Source organism: Alosa alosa, chromosome 10, assembly GCF_017589495.1.
Source record: "Alosa alosa isolate M-15738 ecotype Scorff River chromosome 10, AALO_Geno_1.1, whole genome shotgun sequence".
Classification (NCBI taxonomy): Eukaryota; Metazoa; Chordata; class Actinopteri; order Clupeiformes; family Clupeidae; genus Alosa; species Alosa alosa.
Window position 1 is genome coordinate 11,608,436 of NC_063198.1, and position 20,451 is coordinate 11,628,886.

The 20,451-nt window shown below is 39.8% G+C and overlaps 2 protein-coding genes across 2 annotated transcripts; both read left to right on the forward strand.

Annotated features, from left to right (window-relative positions):
* Positions 1-883: 883 nt before the first annotated feature.
* On the forward strand, positions 884-6,000 carry fam83d (family with sequence similarity 83 member D). The gene is made up of 4 exons (XM_048255297.1): positions 884-1,441; positions 3,391-3,558; positions 4,118-4,242; positions 4,680-6,000. Exons 1-4 carry the CDS (start codon positions 959-961, stop codon positions 5,650-5,652), a joined length of 1,749 nt encoding a protein of 582 aa, XP_048111254.1. The 5' UTR covers positions 884-958; the 3' UTR covers positions 5,653-6,000.
* A 6,186-nt stretch (positions 6,001-12,186) lies between these two features.
* On the forward strand, positions 12,187-18,018 carry LOC125301450 (protein FAM83D-like). Its single transcript, XM_048253854.1, has 4 exons — positions 12,187-12,890; positions 14,677-14,844; positions 15,012-15,136; positions 15,387-18,018. Exons 1-4 carry the CDS (start codon positions 12,411-12,413, stop codon positions 16,138-16,140), a joined length of 1,527 nt encoding a protein of 508 aa, XP_048109811.1. The 5' UTR covers positions 12,187-12,410; the 3' UTR covers positions 16,141-18,018.
* The last annotated feature ends 2,433 nt before the right edge of the window (positions 18,019-20,451 follow it).

Sequence of the window (20,451 nt, forward strand, 5' to 3'; positions counted from 1 at the left end):
AAGTTGATTTTTAACCCTTTATCTCCTGGCAAACTATACACTTGCACATAATAGTGCTCCCACAACAGCTATTCAGTGAGTGTATCAAAATGTTTGCTGATAAAATTTAAATTACCTGATGTATTATGTAAATACTCATTTGTCAGACAAATGTAACCAAAGTCATGCTGTGATGACTGGATGCTGTGTTTCCAAAAAATACAAAGGCATAATGATACTGGTTTAGTGCCACCCACTCTTAAAATTCTTGAAGTTGAGGTTTGGTTTGGCACAATTTGGTTCCACAAAGTGTACTGACATATTAGATAGCTCTGTTTCGAGTCATATCATACATGTAAACTTGTGACTTTACTGAAGCTCTGAGCATTTCATTAATGGTGAAGAAGACTGAGTTGGAATGTGAAATTATATGATCAATTTTATTCACTGTTGGCAGCACATGCATCACTCATAACCAAATATTGATCCAACTTTGACCTACACAAGTGAATATAAATCTATATCAGCTTTACAAGACCTATCCTAGGGAACTTGTAAATGCTTGGCTATGCGACATGTACATAAATTCCCCAGCACTGGCGTGGCCGTTGGACACCACTACTGAAACACGTCATTTTTTAAATCTGGTTTGTGTCTCCTACTTTAAATAACGTACTTATGTATGCCTTGTGTGAACGTGCTTCCAGGTAGAGACTACTTATTTGCCTCTGAATTCAAATAGTCAACCAATCAAGACGTAACTGTGAACCAACTGACAGCTGGAGCGGGCAGTCTTCGGAGGCAGATGCGTAATGCGTATCGACAACCAAACGTTAGTGAGCCAATGACGATGGGTGGTGGGTCGGGCCTAGTTTGAAATACGAAATACGAATTTGCATTGAGTTGCCTTGCAGAGAAGAGCCGTGGGGAAGTCACTGTTTCCATAGTAAATTTGAAGTAATACCAACTTGATTATTAAATGGCGTTATCGCAATGCTTAGAGGATTCTCCTGGCTGGAAACCACTTTCAAAAGGAGAACGAGATGGACATTTAGAAGAACTTTATAATGAGAGACATCGACTTGCTCTAGAGGAACTGCTATCGGGTGGAGTTAACTCTTACTTGGGATTTCTGAAGAAAGAAAAAATACCCAACTTTCTGTCCGATGAAGAAATCAGACGTATATCACGTTCTACTGTAGTTCCCAAAGCCTTTTCGCTTGCTGGAGACGATGCACCTTTTGAACAGTCCGTCAGTACTTCAATGGACTGTTCATCTGTCACATATTTCCCAGATGTTTCCGACGTGGAGCCCCCTGTTCTGGAGCTTGGTTGGCCTGCTTTCACGACAGGGTCATTTCGTGGAGTAACCCGGGCAGTGGCCCACTTTCAGCCGAGCTACGGGGAGTGCATCTACAGCTGCAAGGAAGCAGCGAGAAAAATGATCAAGGGAGCAAAAGAGGTGAGTTCCATTTGCAAATGCAACTTTCACACTGCCTCTGAAGTTCACCTGAAGATTATGAAGCTGCAAAAATGTGTTTTGCGTGTGTGTGTGTGTGTGTGTGTGAGAGAGAGAGAGAGAGAGAAAGAAAGAAGAAGACACACACAGTGTTAGTAGAAATGCTGTTCATTGACCAGTGGGTGAATGAGTCATGTCTGAAAGAAAACAAGTTTGTTTTCCAAAAGAGGAGCCTCCACCTGTACTGTAAACATCAATCAAAACCTAAATGCAGTTAGGCAAAGTCTACTATTCCAATTCCCATTAAAACTGCTACACTGAGGCTTGAGCATGTGTCCTCACACTGTATGCTTGTTGACATGTTTAGGTGGACATGTCCTCCTTCCAGCACACACCACATCTACTTAGTTCAGTGTTTAATCAAACTTTTTCAGACGAAGGACCACTTAACCAATAAAACAGAAACGCACGGACCACCTAAGTAAAAAAAAAGATTAGACCTGCGTCAACAGTATATTAGCCTACACAATAGGTCTACTCACTGAACCACCTTATGTCTTTGCACTTTGCTTATTGTGTCAGAGGATTCATAAGATTTAAACTGGCATATTTTACATAGACAGTGTTGCAGAACTGTTTGGATTTACATACAAGTTGGGTCAATATTGCAAACAACTCATCTATATTATGATCCACACTTTGAGAAACACTGACTTAGTTGATGTAGTGATAATGCCAGTGACATAAATCAGTGTTTTAGAATATTTGATGGCATGGATCATGTTTAGAGATAACAATTGCAATTGATCATTATTGGCAGATCTTTATATGTCATGAGTTGTTGCAAGATTAGACATTTCACAGAGGACATGTTTCTTAGGCAGGCCAACAATGCACAACCTAAACATCATAATCACATCCGAGCAGAGAGAATTGGATTTGAGTGCAAACATTCAGTATGTAATAGAAATGGGCTGGCACGTCATGCTCTCAGAATCATTTAGCTATGCTTTGAAATCTATCTCTACCATTCTACCAACTTATGGTTGTGTTGTTTTGGAGATAAACATTGAAGGTCTTTCTTTTAAAATCAGTACCAATCTTGTATTGCTATGCTCCCTTAAACTCTGTAATCCCTCCTGGAAATGTAATCCACTATTGTGGGTCCCTAGTGATAAGTGCACCCTGTCCAGCAGTCCACTAGTGCAGCAGGCTTTTTAGTGCAAAGTTATGCTCTTTTCAAAATACCCACATGTGTATATTGTAGCTTTTCAGCACATTTTCAGTGTTTCACTTTCTTTTATTGTGGGGATGTTGTCAAATAGAGTCTTGTGTCGGCCATATTGAGGGCCACGCGCTGACTGAGTGAATTAGGTGGTAGAATGAGAAGAACGTGGGCAGGTGGTTAAATGAAACAACTCACCTTAAGGAATGTTTAGATTATGTCTCAGCATGTTCCCTAACAAGTCTGTGCTGATAAAGAACAGTACACCCCCCAGGTATTTTGTGGTTTTTCATATCTGGATATGAATGGCTGAGTTTATTAACTCATGAAGACCTGGGGAAAAGAATCTACCTGGTTCACATTCTCTGTATTTTAACCACTCCGATATATGTGTAAACAGTTATCACACAAGAACTCTATCTTAGAAATATGTTAGTGTTTATAATTTTATTGAATAATTTGTCCCCAGTTTTGATGTATGTGTAATGTATGAGTAATAAGGGAAGTGGCAGTAATGGGACGTGTACTGTATGTGTACTGTTTTTCCTTTAGTGTTTGTGTTCTTGTTTCAGCATGTGACCTAAACAAAGAAAATAGTTGCGCTATAGTTTACAATGGAATATGTGCTCACTGAGGATTGTGTTTCCATGCTTGAGAAGTCTGTACTGTTTAACAACTAAAATGACTAATGATTGACAATTACCCCAAACCCCAATCTGTATTGTAGTTGATCGCCATAGTGACAGACTCCTTGACAGACCTGGACATCTTCCGGGACCTGCAGGAGGCCTGTACCCGACGCAGGGTTCCTGTGTACATCCTGCTGGACCAAGTGTCTGTTCCCTCCTTCCTGCAGATGTGCAGCAACCTGAATGTGCGTCTTGAGGAGCTACGGGTAAGGCCATTTTGTCGACTTGCAGTGCCCAAATAACCCTGTGGAGACCAAGGAGTATGTTTTATCAACGTATCTAGCATAGGACTGATTGAGAGCGAGTCTGTTAATTTCACACAGACAAAATGAAAGGACTTTGAAGTCATGGAAATTTAATAGAGGTCCTGGATACATCATGAATTATCAGTCATCTGCTGCATAAAATGTTAGTGTCGTCTGTCAGTGGCTCTGTAGAGAAACTGTCTCTAAACCAGCCTGTCTTCGCCAATATCTGCCCAGAGTCTTTGAACAATATATTAAAAAAAAATCTGAATTTACCATTGTGGCAGTGTGTGACATTTGGCAAATTTGTTATATTATAACACAAAACAAAATAATTTGTGAAGATAAACATGAATAGGTCATGTAAATTGATGTTGCTGAAAGGGTCGGCCCCCTGGTAAGTGTGCTATCGTGTGTAATGCATATTTAATTCTAGATTTCAAACATGACAATTACTGAGCTGTCTGTGGGACACAGAGGCTTTTTTATATTTTGAGACTATTTGTCTTGTCTCTTGCAGCTGATGCGGATTCGGACCATTACTGGATGTACATATTACATGAGGTCGGGAGCAAGGATCACAGGGAAGGTTCATGAGCGCTTCATGCTAATCGATGGGCACAAAGTAGCTACAGGCTCTTATCGGTACAAAGCATCTTTTCACTACTTATCATAACATTACATACCATACAAGAAGAAAATAATGTCAAAGTAACCATGACATAATATATTTTAGATTATCTTGTGAGTTATAATGTGTGCTATTGTTATACTAGTATGAACACTTCTATATTTTATCAGTGATCCAGGTGCAGGGCATGATGTCTAGAATGTGACAGTTTCATTTTTCCTAATTTTGATTTTTATAATTGCAGTGAAATGAAGGACTTGTGGTTTTATATACACTATCAGAGACTTTTTTCTCAAGTCATGTTAAGACTGCTGAGGAAAGGTTGTTCAGTGAACAATACTTTTAAACTTGAACTAGTTATAACTTTGTTCATTGTTCACACTGTATATTTAAACTTTGAATCACATGTAGTCATTGTCACATTGAACAATCTATTTCCTTCCACCAACAGGTTCAACTGGACAGATGGGAAGCTCAACAGCAGCAATCTGATCGAACTGACCGGACAAATAACAGAGAAATTTGACGAGGAGTTTCGCATACTGTATGCCCAGTCTCTGCCCCTAAATGCCAGGGAGTGTCCTCCGAGTGCCCGTGGCAGCGGCATATACGACCACCTGCTCTTTAAGCTGCCCTCCACCCCACCGTCCCAGGTCCCCAAGGCGGTCATGCCCGACCAGGTGTGCATGACCAGCACGCCCAATCGGGCCCAGATGATGGAGGCCCTCCAGTCAGCTCCAAGGGTTGGAGAGAAGAGCCGCAGGAGCAGCCACACCTCCAACGCCTCCACCCTCGGGGGGGACTGGATGGAGCAAGACCTGTTGCAGGAGGAACCACTGTTTGGGGGTCCTGCTTCCGCCCCTGCCCTTGCTCCTCCTGCACCTGCTCAACCTTTGCCTGGGGCGGATGGCTGCCCAGTTCCAGCATTTGTAGCTGCCCCCACCTCCGCCTGCCACACCTCCACACAGACGGGCAGCCAGAATGTGGACAAGGGCGTGCAGACTGACCAAGGCACTAGGCGTCCATTGCCTGGCTTCCCCCAGCAGGCCTCCACCTCCTCTACCCTGACCAACTGTGAGACCTCCTTCTCCGCTTCCTCTGATTGTAGCTCCACCCACCCGGACGTCAAATTGGGTCTCCGTCCTCCAATCAGACGTGGCCCTGCCCCTCAGAATTGCAACCTGAAGGAGAGCTTTTGGAAGCTGTCCAAAGAGCGACAAGGCCACTACGCATCCATCCGCTCCAAGCTGGACAACATGGTGGCCATGCTGTCCCATCGGCGGGAGCTGGTGGACCTCACCAACCTGGCCCTGAGTCCTGCCCTACGGAGACGCAATGCCCACCAGCAGTCCAGACGGGCAGCGGGGGTTATGATGGAGACCACCTTCATGGGGACCTGGCCTCGGTCAAGGGGTTTACAGTGAAAAACAAGGCCAGGGGAAATTGGCGAACATGAAGAGGTGTGCTGATTTGCAATCAAACCAATGAATGTTAGTAAATAAAGATACACTCGACAATACTACTATGCATATGCATAATAACCCAGTTATAGGACGTTTCTGAAAAGTTATAGGGCACAGAGATCAAAAACCTATACGGTCTAAATTGAAAGGTTGTGCTGAAAAAGAGAGCTGCTCTCTGTCATCTTCCTTGTTTATCTACAGCTTGTTCTGTATAATATATTGTGGGTAAAAGGGAACTGTTCTTGAGTGGGAAAATGTTATGTAAAATATGCCATGTGTTACTGATATAAAACTAAATCTACATAAATCACCCATATATATATATATATATATATATATATATATATATATATATATATATATATATATATATATATATATAGATAGTACAGTAGGTTATTTGATACAAAAGTTCCAAATGTTAAAATTAAATGCACCTCTGAAAAGAATTTAAAAAGCACATGATAAATGTCTTAAATGTATACATGTGAATGTATACATGGACTTTTATTATAGAACATTCAAAAACACTATAACAACCAACTGCTGTATATGTGCAATCTAAGGACAAGACACTACTGTAATGTGCAACATTTCTACCTTATGCAAGGTACTTTACATGGTACAGAACCTGTAGATTCTGTCTCTAGGGTATTGTATCATTCTGTGTGTGTATGTGTTAAATACAATATCTATAATTTTGTTCCAATAAATTCACCAACTTGTTCTAAACCATGTATCTTTTGCTGAATAATGTAGTCAAGAAGTTAACCACAGCTGGCCACTTTGGAGTTTGAGTTTTGCTGGTGATGTACATTTTATCAAGGTACAAGGTTCACGGAAGTGGAAACCTGGCATGGAGGTTTGGTTCTTTGTAAACACACCACAGGCTGTTATAAATGTATGGCACAGGCATGGGATTTGTAATGGTTAACTACAGTTGCCCTGTGAGAGTTCTACTTCACATTTTATTCACTGCCAGAGCAACATACTGTTGAGCTGAGCAGGACAGGAACAATGACTGTTTGTGTACATTTGGTTAATATATTCTGAATTTGCAACACTTTTAGCATAGTTAGACATCATTGTACTCGTCTTTGAACTGCATGGAAATATGTTCCACGATCTTTGTTGTGTCAGTGTTTTTATAAACTACAATAGTTAAATATCTGAAATATTTACCTAAACTAAATTAAGAACAATGTGTTCCATTTGTTCATGCACCTCACCACACATTACGGGTGTGAGTTCAACGCACATGTTCACGCATGAAACAAAGCGGGAAGAGCAACGCTGATGCAGCACTACAGGCATTGGTAATCAGCCAATTTAAGCTGATCTGCTGTCATATCGAGAGGCAGCTACTGCTGTAGCACATTGACAGGTGTGTGTGTGTAGCTGTTGGTGTTAAATGCCTTTTACACTAGGGGGCAGTCTGACTCATTGCCTTTTGAGAAGACAAGTGACCTACACAAGAAAACAGTTCTGTAATGAATGGGCGCATTTGTCCAGCTTTGCACAGATCTATTGACATTATGACATTATATTTACCTGTGCATAAGGAATTCCTTCCCCTCCCACCCATCGCACCATTTATAGGAATTGCGGCCAGTGGACAGAACTTTTTAGTGAGTAGCCTGCCTAGGATAGAGACTCATTTGTTGCTGTTTTCTTCAGTCAGCATATTCCCTTGACAGCGAATAAAAGACTAGAAACCTCAGTTTTGAAGCGCGCTGTGAGCCACTGATTTTTTGTCTCACTCTCTAGTGCCACCACGTGCCCAACCCTTACAGTTTAAAAACAGTGACAACTGAGACTTGACACTTACCAGCCTTGTATGATGTGCTGTCCTTTCAAAACTTTCAAAACGACACCCTCTATGCTGAGACCTATGTAGGCCTGTATGATCAACAAAATACTAAATGTGATTATAGAGTACAATACAGGCCAAAAATTTGGACACACCTTCTTATTCAATGCGTTTCCTTTATTTTCATGGCTATTTACATTGTAGATTCATCAAAACTATTAATGAACACATGTGGAATTATGTACTTAACAAAAAGGTGTGAAATAACTGAAAATATTTCTTATATTCTAGTTTCTTCAATTTTTTAAAAAAATATTGAATACCATATTCAGCAAGCCAGAACTTGACAAATATTCATCTGTGGGCCAAATAACTTTGCATTCATTCATAGTTTTGATGCCTTCAGTGAGAATCTACAATGTAAATAGTCATGAAAATAAAGAAAACGCATTGAAATGATAAGGTGTGTCCAAACTTTTGACCTGTACTGTACATGGTGGTTTAACAGTGACAAAAAGTATGTTCCTTTCTATGGCTTATGTACTGCCTGTCATGGATATAAGAGCAATTATTTAGCAGTTCTGTTATTTGAATATCCAAATAACCTTTTTTTTACAATTATTTATTTTGCTTTATTTGAGAGGGTGTCTTTGGAGCAAAGTATTTTAGGCATGCACTTTATTTAGGTTTAACCTCACTTAAATAAGTAGCTATATAGGCACCTTAGGCAAAAATCCTAGAGATGGAATGATAGGGGAATGGGTCCTATGGCTGAGTTTCACTGTTGCTTGAGTAATTGTAGTGAACCTGATGTTGGCCTGTACTAGACACCTCCCTCCAGAAAGTACTTTGGCATACCAAACCTGTACATTCTGTTCAGGCTGTCAGGTCATTTTTTTCCTGTTTCACGAGGAAGACAAGTGAAGACATTGTGCTTAATAACAAAGAAAGTGCCCTAGGCAGAGTACATGTTCTAAACGTTCTATACATTTGTTACATAACATAATAAACATGGGAGTTATAAGTGGGTCAGTACTTTCCCATAAAGACCAATAAACAATGTGATCGGGTTTCAGGTGTTATAATTAAAAGAAACTTGAGGCAAGACGCTTGACTTGACTTTTAATACATTTACCATTGATTATTTTCAGAAATAGATTTCCCTGGGGATTGTCACAATACATTTCAATTGCAATGAGCAGAAATAACTTTACGTAGTGGTTCTTTTAACAGCATTGTTGATGAAGTCTCTATCTGAAAAAAAAATCTGTCCGGGTTGCGTAATGGATGTGTAGTACTATAAATGATGCTCAGTAGTTTGTGCCACATCCTTCTCTCTTTAACAATCTACAGGGGTTCCAGAGCAATCCCCAGCACAAAGCAAGCCTTCTTTAACAGCTTATTCAGCCTCTTGGTATCACTGGCTCTAAGGCTGCTGCAAAAAGATCCCTGCAAAATCAATTTCACTGACAACTACAAACTGGTAAATTAATCAAAATAATAAAACAATAAATAAAACATCTTGCTGCTCACATTAAAAGATCTGCTTCCTGAAGAAGTAAAGCCTGACCTGTCCCTTAGACTCAGTGTTACAGGTCCAGTGTTGGGCAAGTTACTCGTATCGTATTGTATTATGTATTACTTATTACTGTCATTTCAAAGTAATTTGTCACATTATTATATTACTGTCTCTGAATTATAAGGCATTACACTACTATTGTATTATTTTTAAGTTACTTTTACCAAAATATCTAGAAATATGGATTTGGAATTCTAAATGCAGTTTATCATGCTCAATGCAGCTCATTGCACTTCTAATGGAGGGCGATGTGGTATAACATAATGACTGAGCTAGGCTTAAGGCTAACAACAGTAGAATGCAATAGGCACAGTGATGGCTCATGATGCAATACAAGGAACAATCATAGCCAGAATTTTGTTAAAGGGACACCAGGCAACGTTTTCGTGTTAATTAATCATCTTCGTAAGTCGGTATATGGTTAAATGACTCACTACGGGGCGAATGAAGGCTCTCTCGCCCGCCCCTACTGCCTGTAGGAGGAATATCCCACTTGCAAGTTAGGTGTATCCTACCCGCCGACCAAAGCAGGATCAGTTTACAGCACAGAGGCAGGCTAACGAAACGCTAGAGATTGTTGCAAACGTGTGTATATTGGCAGAGCCGGCGAAGAAGCAGCGAAAACCCTTGACGGAAGACACAAAGAAAAGGAAAAGAGCTTCAGATCGAGCGAGGGGGAGTTTCGTAGAGAAAAAGCATCAGGCTTGCCTGGTGTCCCTTTAAAAGCAGACAAAAGGTCGAAGTCTGGTCAATTGTGATAGAAATGCTGTAACTTTAGGCTTAGGCCTATTCATTAAAATCAACAGAGAGCCCACTACCTGTATATTGTAACCCAAAACTTGTCAAGATAGGCTACACAGTGCCGCTGTTGGCCATTTTGGTGCCCTATCTGGTGAAATACAGAATTAACCTAAGTATGTCATCATATGGCCAACTATAAAGATGTAATCTGCCTGTTCCTAGGGATGGGTATTTCTGAAACATGTAATATGTATTTGTATTTCAAATACAAAATAGTATCAATCATTTCGAGGAAATTACCAGTGCATGAAAATATAAACATACTGTATATTAACATAAAATGCCAAACAAACTTTTATTTGGAAACAGTTGGCAGGAGTCATAGTTGATAACAACTGACAGTTGAAATGGCTGAACAGTTAAATAGTTGAGTAGTTTAAATAGTTAAATTATTTAATAGTGAATTATTGTAGTGAGGACATTTATTTTGAAACAGTTGGGCAGAGGAAATAGTAGTCTTAAGAGAGCCAGATTGTATGCTTAAAGCCTGAGACAGAGTATATAGTTTAAAAGTTGAATGTAGATAGTGTAATGGATGTTGATAGACAGAAAGTTGAATGGATGTTGCTAGGCAGATTGTTTAATGGATGTTGATGGATAGTTTAATGGGTGGATGAGTGAATGGTTTGAAGAGGATGAATGGATAGAAAGTTGGATGGAATGTGCCTGATATATACTTGTAGAATGGAGAGACACAGAGAGTTGGCCTAGTGAAGCAGAAAGCAGTTGATACAGGTGCAATCAGTTTAACTGGCCCTTTGATGGGTCCTAGTTGAGCAGCTGGAAGTTGATACAGGTGCAAATCAAGTTAATTACAGCTCATGAAAATGCACTGTTCTGTTATCCGATGTCTTCTTCTTCTTCTTCTTCTTCCCACCAAATTTCTGCGTCTAATTCAGCTTTAACCGTTTAACGTAGAAACTTCGTTCAAACTTTGTAACATAGGTCTTGAAAAGGACATGTGGGGAATGTATTTTTCACTTTTGTAAACTTTATACTTTTTGAGATATTAATAAAAAACAAGCTTATTTTTCTCCATAGACTTTGCATTAGCACTATGCACAAATAAAAGTTTGTTTGCCATTTTATGTTAATATACAGTATGTTCATATTTTCATGCACTGGTAATTTCCTCGAAATTACATTTTCTAGTTAGTCCATTGTGATGTCATATTGCTAATATAAAGTCTATGGGGGAAAATAAGCTTGTTTTTTGGTGGGAAGAAGAAGAAGAAGAAGAAGAAGACTTCGGATAACAGAACAGTGCATTTTCATGAGCTGTAATTAGGAATGGTTTATTTTTATCGCAATCAGCTAATGTGAGAACAGCTGTGTTCAAAGACACTCACAGCTTTTCAGTGACGGCTATTGTTGAAGCATCAGCTCTGGTCTGAAGCACTGGTGTGAAGTCGTACGCAAGTAAAGATGAGCAAGTTTACCTGTGCAAGTACATAAGGACACCGACAAAGGCAACCATGTCCTATTGTCTCCATGCCAATCTTTAACAGAAAAAATGTCAGATATCTCAATGAATCACAATGACATCAATAGATGGTAAGGTGTTGAGTGTGTTTGAATTCCCTACCTTGTAGCATCCCTTTCGGCATTCTACAGTGGGGACAAGTTCACCTTGTTTAATTAAATAACAAATCTATTTCCTTATTAGCTGCATACTTGAGGTTGGAAATATTAAGTGATCAAAACATAACACTACTTAATTTCAGGTTAAAATGCATTGTAATGCGCGTTACTGAAGTTTGTACCGAGTAAAATATTACCCATTTTTTTGTAATGCCTTACAGCAAAAAAGCAATATATTACAGTAATTACATTACTTTTGTACCTCGTTACTCCCAACACTGTACAGGTCCAATCAAATCTGTCTGTATCTCTCCACAACCTCCACATCTTCTCCCAGGTTTGAAACAGTGATCAACTTATAGTTCCATTATGTCCACTACCATGCAGCATCTACTTTATCATGTCCATATTTAAAAGAGGAGGTGGTTGTTCATGCTCCACATCAGAAAGTAATCCACCACAGCGCACAGTGCTCTGTTTTAAGTCTTTTTTTCTCAACTAAAAATGCTTTGCGCTGGTTAGGGGGTACTTGGCTGAAAAAAATATTTCACAGGGGGTACATCACTGAAAAAAGGTTGAGAACCACTGCCATAGACTATATTCTTTATTTTTAATTCAAACATCAGAAGCGGAAGACTATTCTTATTCTGTTAAAGTTTAAACAGACTGTCTATCAGACCACAAACAAAGCATTCAATCCGATGTAAAATTATGTCTTCAATGACTTCATGTTGCTAAACCACATCCCAAGCACAATCAAGAAGGAACCATGACGCAAGTCACCAGGCAGCTGTGCCTCCACCAATGGTGTGAAGAGGTAGGATGGGCCAAGTTTCAAGGGAGAAATAGGCTACAAAACTTGCACGAAGTCATGCAACCTGACAATTGAATCCATGCAAGTGAACGACGTGAACGCACATAAGCACAATTCCGTCGATATCCTTAAGCATGGATGATGAGCCATTGACATGGTGGTCTTCGTCTTCCAGGGTGGGACGTCACCGTGATTTGAACGTTGAAGAGGTGTACCGTGAAAGTCACCGACTTGCTGTAGAGCACTTGGTAGCAGGCGGAGTTGACGCATACATGGGATTCTTGAAGAAAGAGCGAGTACAAAACTTTCTTTCAGATGACGAGATCAAATTTATCTTGAAGTCCGCCGTTGTTCCCGAAAGTACACCACAGCCAGGGGATGCCAGAAATTGTGTGGTGCCCGATGCCACCTCTCTTGTCTATTTCCCTGACGTGTCGGATATTGTAGCCCCGTCTCTAGATATCGGATGGTCCGCTATCGCACCTGGCTCGTCCCGAGGTGTTACCACAGCCACTGCACACTTTCAACCGAACTATTTTGTACCCAATATACCTGTTGAGTGCATTTACAGCTGCAAAGAGGCGGCGAGAAAGATGATAAAAGGCGCAAAAGAGGTAGGCCTAAATTATACAATTATATGTGTTAGTAGCCTAATATTTTGATGTTGGCTTTTATGGTAGCCTATAAAGTGTGGACTGATGGCAGAACTGGGATAGGCGACCTGCTGCGAAACTAAAGGTGTAGCCTGATTGGAGCTGTGTTTGCTGTTATCAACGACTTTTTCTTTTTCTGTATGTGTTTTGCAGGTGGGCAATTCTGAAAAAACGGTCACATCCATAACGCCAACACAATGCCATGGTATTAAGTTGTGGATGTGACAGTTTTGCGAGGAATCGCGCAGGTGTTAGTTTTCTATAGCTAATAGCCTACAGTATGATATTTTATTCTTAAAGATGCAAAATTGTAACCTAACAGCAGCAATGGAAAAAAATGAAAAATAGGCAGCTTATTATGTTGCTTCAGAGAATAGTATACAGCTTAAGACACTATGTGACTTGTTTTTGCCATAAACCATGACCGCCCACTCAGTAAGGCTTAGACATATTTACCATAATCAATGTTCGTATCTAAAACCATATTATTCTAACAGTGTGCAATGTAAGGGATCACAGCAACCGGACATAGCCTATGGTCCACAACTTTTGTCTCGAGGGAAACAATACAATGCTCACATAGAACGTATAGAACATGTTGCATTTTATTGTTTGCCCGGATAAGTCCAATCAAATAAATTAGCCTAAGTAGCCTAGCCTATATGCGGCAGGAACACTGACATTGCCATGATTTATATGATGATGACATAACATGAGTTGTGAATGTGAGTGAAAAGTGCATTGGTTGGAACAAGATGTTCTCTGAACACTCAGTCATTTTGGTCATCACCAAAATTGAGGAGTTACACACCAAAGTTGTAAATACTGACCGCAGGACTTAAGTCGACTGGGAATCCTCATAATCAATAATCGTAATCATGCATATCAATCCATATTAATTAATTAATTAACTGACAGATCAGCTATAATACTGAGTGCAACAGGGACCAATGAGGAACCAAGAATTGTGCTGATTTTGCAAAAAGTGAAAATACATAACCAACACATTAATGTTAAGGTGTTCTTGAACTCCTAAAGAAGTTCTGATGTCAAGAAGTTAAGTGTTGTCCTCAGGATCCTCCTGGGCAATATTATTAACAGCCCATATTCTATTTTGGTTCTTGTTTATTCTTTTGGTAAAAAAACCATAAATAATGTTCTTCCTGGTTTATAGATTAAAACATAAATTAAAAACGTGAGATAAAAGAAGAAGAGAACAAGTCAATAATGAGTGTAATGTAATGGAAAACATGAAAACAGGCACAGATTTCTCAGCCATGTTTTTGAAAGAGGTTCATTAAACAACAGTAATTTAAGCTAGGCTTAATTCATGTTCACCACAAATCACAATCAATTTGTCGAAGCACTTTAAAAGCCCCACCCTAGCTCAAGGATAGTTCACACAACACGGAAAGTCAGTTCTCATTAAATCAATCAATATGGAGAGCCCCATAGCGTTCAAAAACATCAAAAACTTGCCAACTTGTGTTACGTGTTTGCATGGGAATGTAGGGGAATCTTAGAGGAGTTACGCAATAACAGGGTGTTGTCAGCCCCTTTAATACATTTATAGATATATGAGTCTTAAAACAGAAAAGAGATTAAATCTATTGCGGCCTTGGAATGAGACTTAATGTTAGCCTACTATTCTTTGAAACAAGTTTGTTCTAAACAACTGTATTGACAATCTACAGTATCCCATGTTGAGGAGACACTGACTGTGTTTTCTTCTATTTATCTATTGTAGGTAATCGCCATAGTGACAGACGCCTTGACAGATGTGGACATCTTCCGGGACCTGCAGGAGGCTTGTATGCGACGCAGGGTTCCTGTGTACATCCTACTGGACATTGAAGCTGTACCTTCCTTCCTGCAGATGTGTAGCAATCTCAATGTGCGCTTGTCGGAACTCCAGGTAGATCTTGGCTACTGGAACTCAAACAGTGATGTATTTGTTGATGCCATTGTTGTGGTTGTTGATTTGTCTCCAGGGAGATGTTTGGTTGGTGTCATAGATGTTGACACCATTGGACAGTTTTGATGGAGGTCTTGGCACTGACACAATTGATTCGTTGTTTGCAGAAAATGCGTGTGCGGGCTGTCGCAGGCTTCAGGTATTTCACACGCTCTGGAGCACGCATCACTGGAAGGATTCATGAGCAGTTCATGTTGATAGATGGGACCAAGGCTGCCATGGGAACTTATAGGTATACATCCCGTGGCACTGTAACTCCATTGTGCTCTCACATGAATTTCTGAAAGGATGTTTGTTTTGTGTCCTTTGAAAAAATATTTTTAAAAAATATTATTTAAACAGCTGTGTGTTAGATATGTGTTTGGATATCTGGTGTACAGCTGCTTGATCATGATTTAAACAGAGAAGTTGAGCAAATATGAACAAACATAATAAGGAGTAAAGGAATTTATTCATAAAATCCCTTATTGTTATTTCCACAGGTTTAGATGGACAGATGGCAGAATCAACACCTGCAACCTGATTGAGCTGACAGGTGACGTGGTTGAGCAATATGAAGTAGAGTTCCAACGACTCTACAAGAAATCCCTCGTCGTGAACCCCAAGGCAGTGCTCTCTCCCCCAGTCCTCCAGGCATCCACTCCCAGCCCAGTCTGTGTAAAGGTCGCACCAAGCCGGGCCCAGGCCCTGGGGGTCGTCCTGAGCTCTCTCACCCCAGCAGCGAATGTTACCCCACCAGGCACTAATCCCCCAGTGTCCCGGCCCACCTCCTGCAGCACTTCCACCCAGACCTTAAGCCAGAGTGTGACCCAAGGCACGCAGACTGACCACATCTCGTCCCATCGGCCATGCGTCCTCCTCTCTTCCTCCTCATTGGAGGACTCATCTGGCTCCGAGTCTGCGTGCTCCACACACACAGAAGTCAGCCAACTGCTGCTAGCGAAAACCTCGCTGTTAGTTCAGCCGTGCCCCACTCCGACACCTTCCATCCTCAAGTTATCAGGTCCTGACCTGTCTAAAGATCCACTGCATAGTCAGCACAATGCTCACCCCCCCTCAAACTTCAGCCAGATGAGCCAGTATAACAGGATAAACCACTTGGACTGCTCTAGTCCTTCTCTAAGGTCTGGGGTGGACAGGGGCTGTAAGATTCAGCAATACATGAGGCCAGGCCGTGGGTTAACAATGGGGAGCATGTTAATGGATACAACAATGAGGTCTAGGTTTCTGCAGTAAAGATATAATAAACATAGATATGAAATGATACGGAACTACATGGAAATGTAGCTGCAACGCTTAGGGAAAAAAAGTACAAGGGTACAACTTAATGCTGACTGCACTGAGGAAAGCCTAGGTCAGCTAATCTTACTGAAGATTTCTCTGAACAATTTCCCTTAAAAGATGGAGTGGATAGAGAAGACCAGTCCATACACATAATGTAGTGTTTTCCTATGTAAAACAGTCGTGAATTTGAACAGGTTAGTTAGAAATGGTAGCCTGGGTGCCATTCCGAACTTAGTCCCGCCCCATATTCTGAATAGAATTTGAGTATGACAACGTCAGGCTATAGAAATGGTTCCTTGATGTGAAAAGACATATGGACGGTAATAGGGTTTCAGACTGGTTTTTATTCTTTTTCTTCAGAGCTTACTTATAGGAGGTTTGCTGGGAACGTTTTATCATGCAGAAAACTACTGCCAGCGAGGTATCAGAAAAGGCTATGCCAGAGGCTCTAAGCTACTGTGGTGAAGACTTCTGGTGACTTAAAGGAGAGGTTTCCTTGGAAGTTTTTATGATGCATAAAACTACTGCCAGTGTTGTATCAGAAGAGGCTATGCCAGAGGCTCCAAGCTATTGAGGTGAAGACTTCTGGTGAGATGGTGGCAAACAAAGAAATCTGTTGTACACTATAATTTGTGTACTGTCGCAGTCGTATAGTGCCAAGAGTCTGAAGCATGTCCCAACTTCCTGCCTCTTCTGTTTTGTCAGATTGTGTATGCAAATAAGTACTTGATTCAAACACTCACGCCTAAACTAAGCCATCACAAAATATGATAAATACTCATGTGTACAAATGTGTTTTAGGTTTAAAAAAGATATGGTTTGGCCCCAGCTGTGGCGCGGCTGGCTGGGGCACCTGCGCTGTGCGCTGGCGACCCGGGTTCGATTCCCGGTCCTTTCCGGATCCCACCCCTGGTCTCTCTCCCATTCGCTTCCTGTCACTCTCCACTGTCCTATCATTAAAGGCATAAAAAAAAGCCCAAAAAATATTTTTTTAAAATTAAAAAAAAAGATATGTTTTAAAATACTTTCTTTCACATGATTTGCCTTGTTTACAGGGTGTGGGTTATTTCTGTTACACGAGCGAAACTAACAGCAATGAGGAAATGAAAGTATTTGGATATAAACATTGTACAAACAGCACTAGTCAAAAGGGCTATGTTGTTTACCTATTTTATTTTATTCTATTTTAATATTTTAAATACATCCCTCTATATAGGTAATAGGTTTTGTGGCTGGACCATAATATTTGTTTGTGTGTGATTTCAGAGGGAAAACAAACATTAATTAATTATTTTAGACACACAGTATATCTTCATGAATGCATTCTGGAAGTACAGAACACTGGCTTATATGATGCAATGCACAGTGTTTTCATCTGGCATGTAGCAAGTCATGACCCAATTCCATAATGATTAATAGGCTAATCTTTTGTGTTCAGTCAGCCAATGGCAAAGTATTCTATGAGAAAGATACAGAGGTGTTTTACCCCGAGTAGGTCCTATTGTTTGTAAAATGGTATCTGTTATTCAGGGGATCACTGTGGATGTTGGTGTATATTTTCAATATTTTTTTTACTTTGCACTGTACGAATAATATGACAGTGTTTGGGACAGAGTTAACATGTGCATAATCACATACAAATTGTGAGTATTGTGTATAATGTATTGTACTGTATTGACACACCGATGGTGTGATGATGTTTAAAGTATGTGTTGCCTGTTTAAGATCATGATAATGATCTTGTCTTATATATTGTTTGTATGTGTCTTAAGAATGATGTGACAATGATAATAATAAAAGAATGAGATCAAATAAAAATCTTTGAATTTATAAAAGAGACCCAGTGGATTTCTTGTGTCAGCCACATTAACAAAAGTGTTTCATGTACATGATTAAAAATGAAACTATTTTCTCTAAACATAATCAGCACTTTTCCTCCCCTCTCTGTGCTCTAATGGGACTTTGCATCAGGACCTGCTGCTTGCTATTATGTAAAACAAGAGTCTTTAGGGAATATTCCTGTGAACTTGTGCTGTCTTACTGCTTGTTGGGAAGCAAATGGATGAATAAAGCTCTCATAAATAAGTGTAGTTCAAATTATGCAACGAAAGACAGCATCGGCCTTGATAATGTGTGTGTGGTGGAAAGGGGTGATGTAGAGTTGTAGACGTTTTATCGATATGCATTTTTAAGCATAGCAAAGTCCTGGACAGACTGTTTACTTGCTCGTGTTTTAATAAAAATGTTAGGCTAATCCATCAGGTAATCATTACAGATTGTATGATTTTAATTCATTCTTAGTCACTATTGCAACAACACTCAACACTCAACAATAATAGTGACAACTTATTAGAAATGAGTAGCCTAAACTAGAGCACTACACTGAAATGATATGTCTTGCTTTGAAATGACTGTGAGATATTTGGTGGGTAATAGCCTACATGGAGATGTCTGGAAATATAAAAGTCCGTTGTCTCTCTGCATCTTACTATCCAGCAGATATAGGCCTATAGTATAAATCTATTTGATCTGTGACAGGGCTCCCATCAACATCTCAAAATGGCTGATGGGAATTGTAGTCTACTACCAAATAGGGAAGAAAATGGTAGCCGATTAATTGCTCTGTTTCAATACAAGATCGGTAGCAGATAAGAAAGGCAGGAAAGATACCATCTGGTGGTGACGGTTTATCTGGCTTCTGTTTAAAAGTAAACATTTCACTCTGCATTACTGTTAAGTGATTGAACAAGGGTTGACCTGCAAAGAATTTTAATGATTTTTTTTTTGACTGACTTGCTTTATCCCAGTCTGTCTTCATACAATTCTTTTCTCCTTATCCTGATGTGTGAGAACATGAAGTGACATTACTTTAATTCATTTCAGTAGATAGAAGAATAGTAGAACAAAATGTTCAGCCATAATAGAGCAGTGGCAGTATATCACCTGCAGAGGACGCCACCTCCTAATATTTTCCTCAGGTTGCTCTTTGTGGGTATGGTTTAAACAGAGGTCCAGTATTTGCAAAAAAATACCAGCAAACCAGTAAAATAACACTGAGGGATCTGTGAATACTATAAGCAGTCATGTTTTGCTTCATCAGACTTCCACATTTGTTTTTGTTGAGGCTAATTTGGGTTAATTTGTTTCAGGTGCATAACATAATAACTGTATCTTGGTAATGTACACACAAAAAGACATGTCTTATCATAGCAGATGCACTGCTATGACCAAAAACATGCTATTACTGCAATGTTAAAATCAGTTTAAATTATTTGCAGCCCACCAATTACTGTATAAAAACAACAATAAAGCATGAAATGACAAAAATTAAAGTTTGGCCTAAGAAATACCTTCCAGTGGAGGAGCTAAGTTCAGACTTCCTCAATGTTTAAACAGTCAGCCATCAATTTTTATTTGCTTCCATTTCAGTGCTAGTCCATAAATTCATAGTGATTTTAAGGATGATCCCATACTGTATGTTTAGGGTTGCCACATTTGATTTGTGAAAATCCGGGACATTCATTTCCGACCCCCTCATACCCCCAAAAAAAAAAAAAAAAAGTTATGATTTTGATTAATGTTAAATGCCTAGTATAATAAATTAATTATACTAGGCCTATTACTGGTTTTAAATAATAAACGGTTCTTATAATGCCCTTTCACCAGCTCTTTTAAGATATAAGGCTAATCCATAAAACATTAACAACAACTACTAGGCTATGCATAATATTAAGTTGTTAGCCTACCCACTCCGAAAAGTTACCCATTTTCACCCTGTCGGTGTTGTGTAGGCCTACTGTGTATCTCTTTTTCTTCGCCACTGGCCCTGACTTTGATTGTAGGCCTATATCCTCCTCCGTCTCGCGCCCCATTTTATCAAACCAAATCGAACCGAAATTTCGTTTTTTTTTACTAGGCTATCCTCTCCAATCTGTTGCCTACCCGCACACACTCATTCTCTTGGACATGATTGCTGCGCGCGGCCAGTAGTTGTTAGGTGATGCTGATGGTTAAGGTAAACTTTCGTTTCGCAGGTCTGCATTACAACCCATCAAATAAGCGCATGCCTGCCTCCGACAGCAGGATACAATCAAGATAAGTTAAGAAAAATAGTAGGATTGCAGGAGCGAAACATAGGTTTTATTGAAAGTGAAACTAGGGAATACTTAAAAAAAATAGAAGTGCCTTTGCACCAAAAAACGGGACATTTGTAGCCTAGAAATCTAGACGCACCCTAGCGGCAGCAAATAACATTTGCTTCCA

Coding starts and splice junctions, on each gene's coding strand:
- fam83d (XM_048255297.1), top strand. CDS start 959: ATGGCGTTATCGCAATGCTTAGAGGATTCTCCTGGCTGGAAACCACTT. Junction 1,442..3,390: donor TGATCAAGGGAGCAAAAGAG/GTGAGTTCCATT, acceptor TCTGTATTGTAG/TTGATCGCCATAGTGACAGA. Junction 3,559..4,117: donor TGCGTCTTGAGGAGCTACGG/GTAAGGCCATTT, acceptor TGTCTCTTGCAG/CTGATGCGGATTCGGACCAT.
- LOC125301450 (XM_048253854.1), top strand. CDS start 12,411: ATGGATGATGAGCCATTGACATGGTGGTCTTCGTCTTCCAGGGTGGGA. Junction 14,845..15,011: donor TGCGCTTGTCGGAACTCCAG/GTAGATCTTGGC, acceptor CGTTGTTTGCAG/AAAATGCGTGTGCGGGCTGT. Junction 15,137..15,386: donor GCTGCCATGGGAACTTATAG/GTATACATCCCG, acceptor TTATTTCCACAG/GTTTAGATGGACAGATGGCA.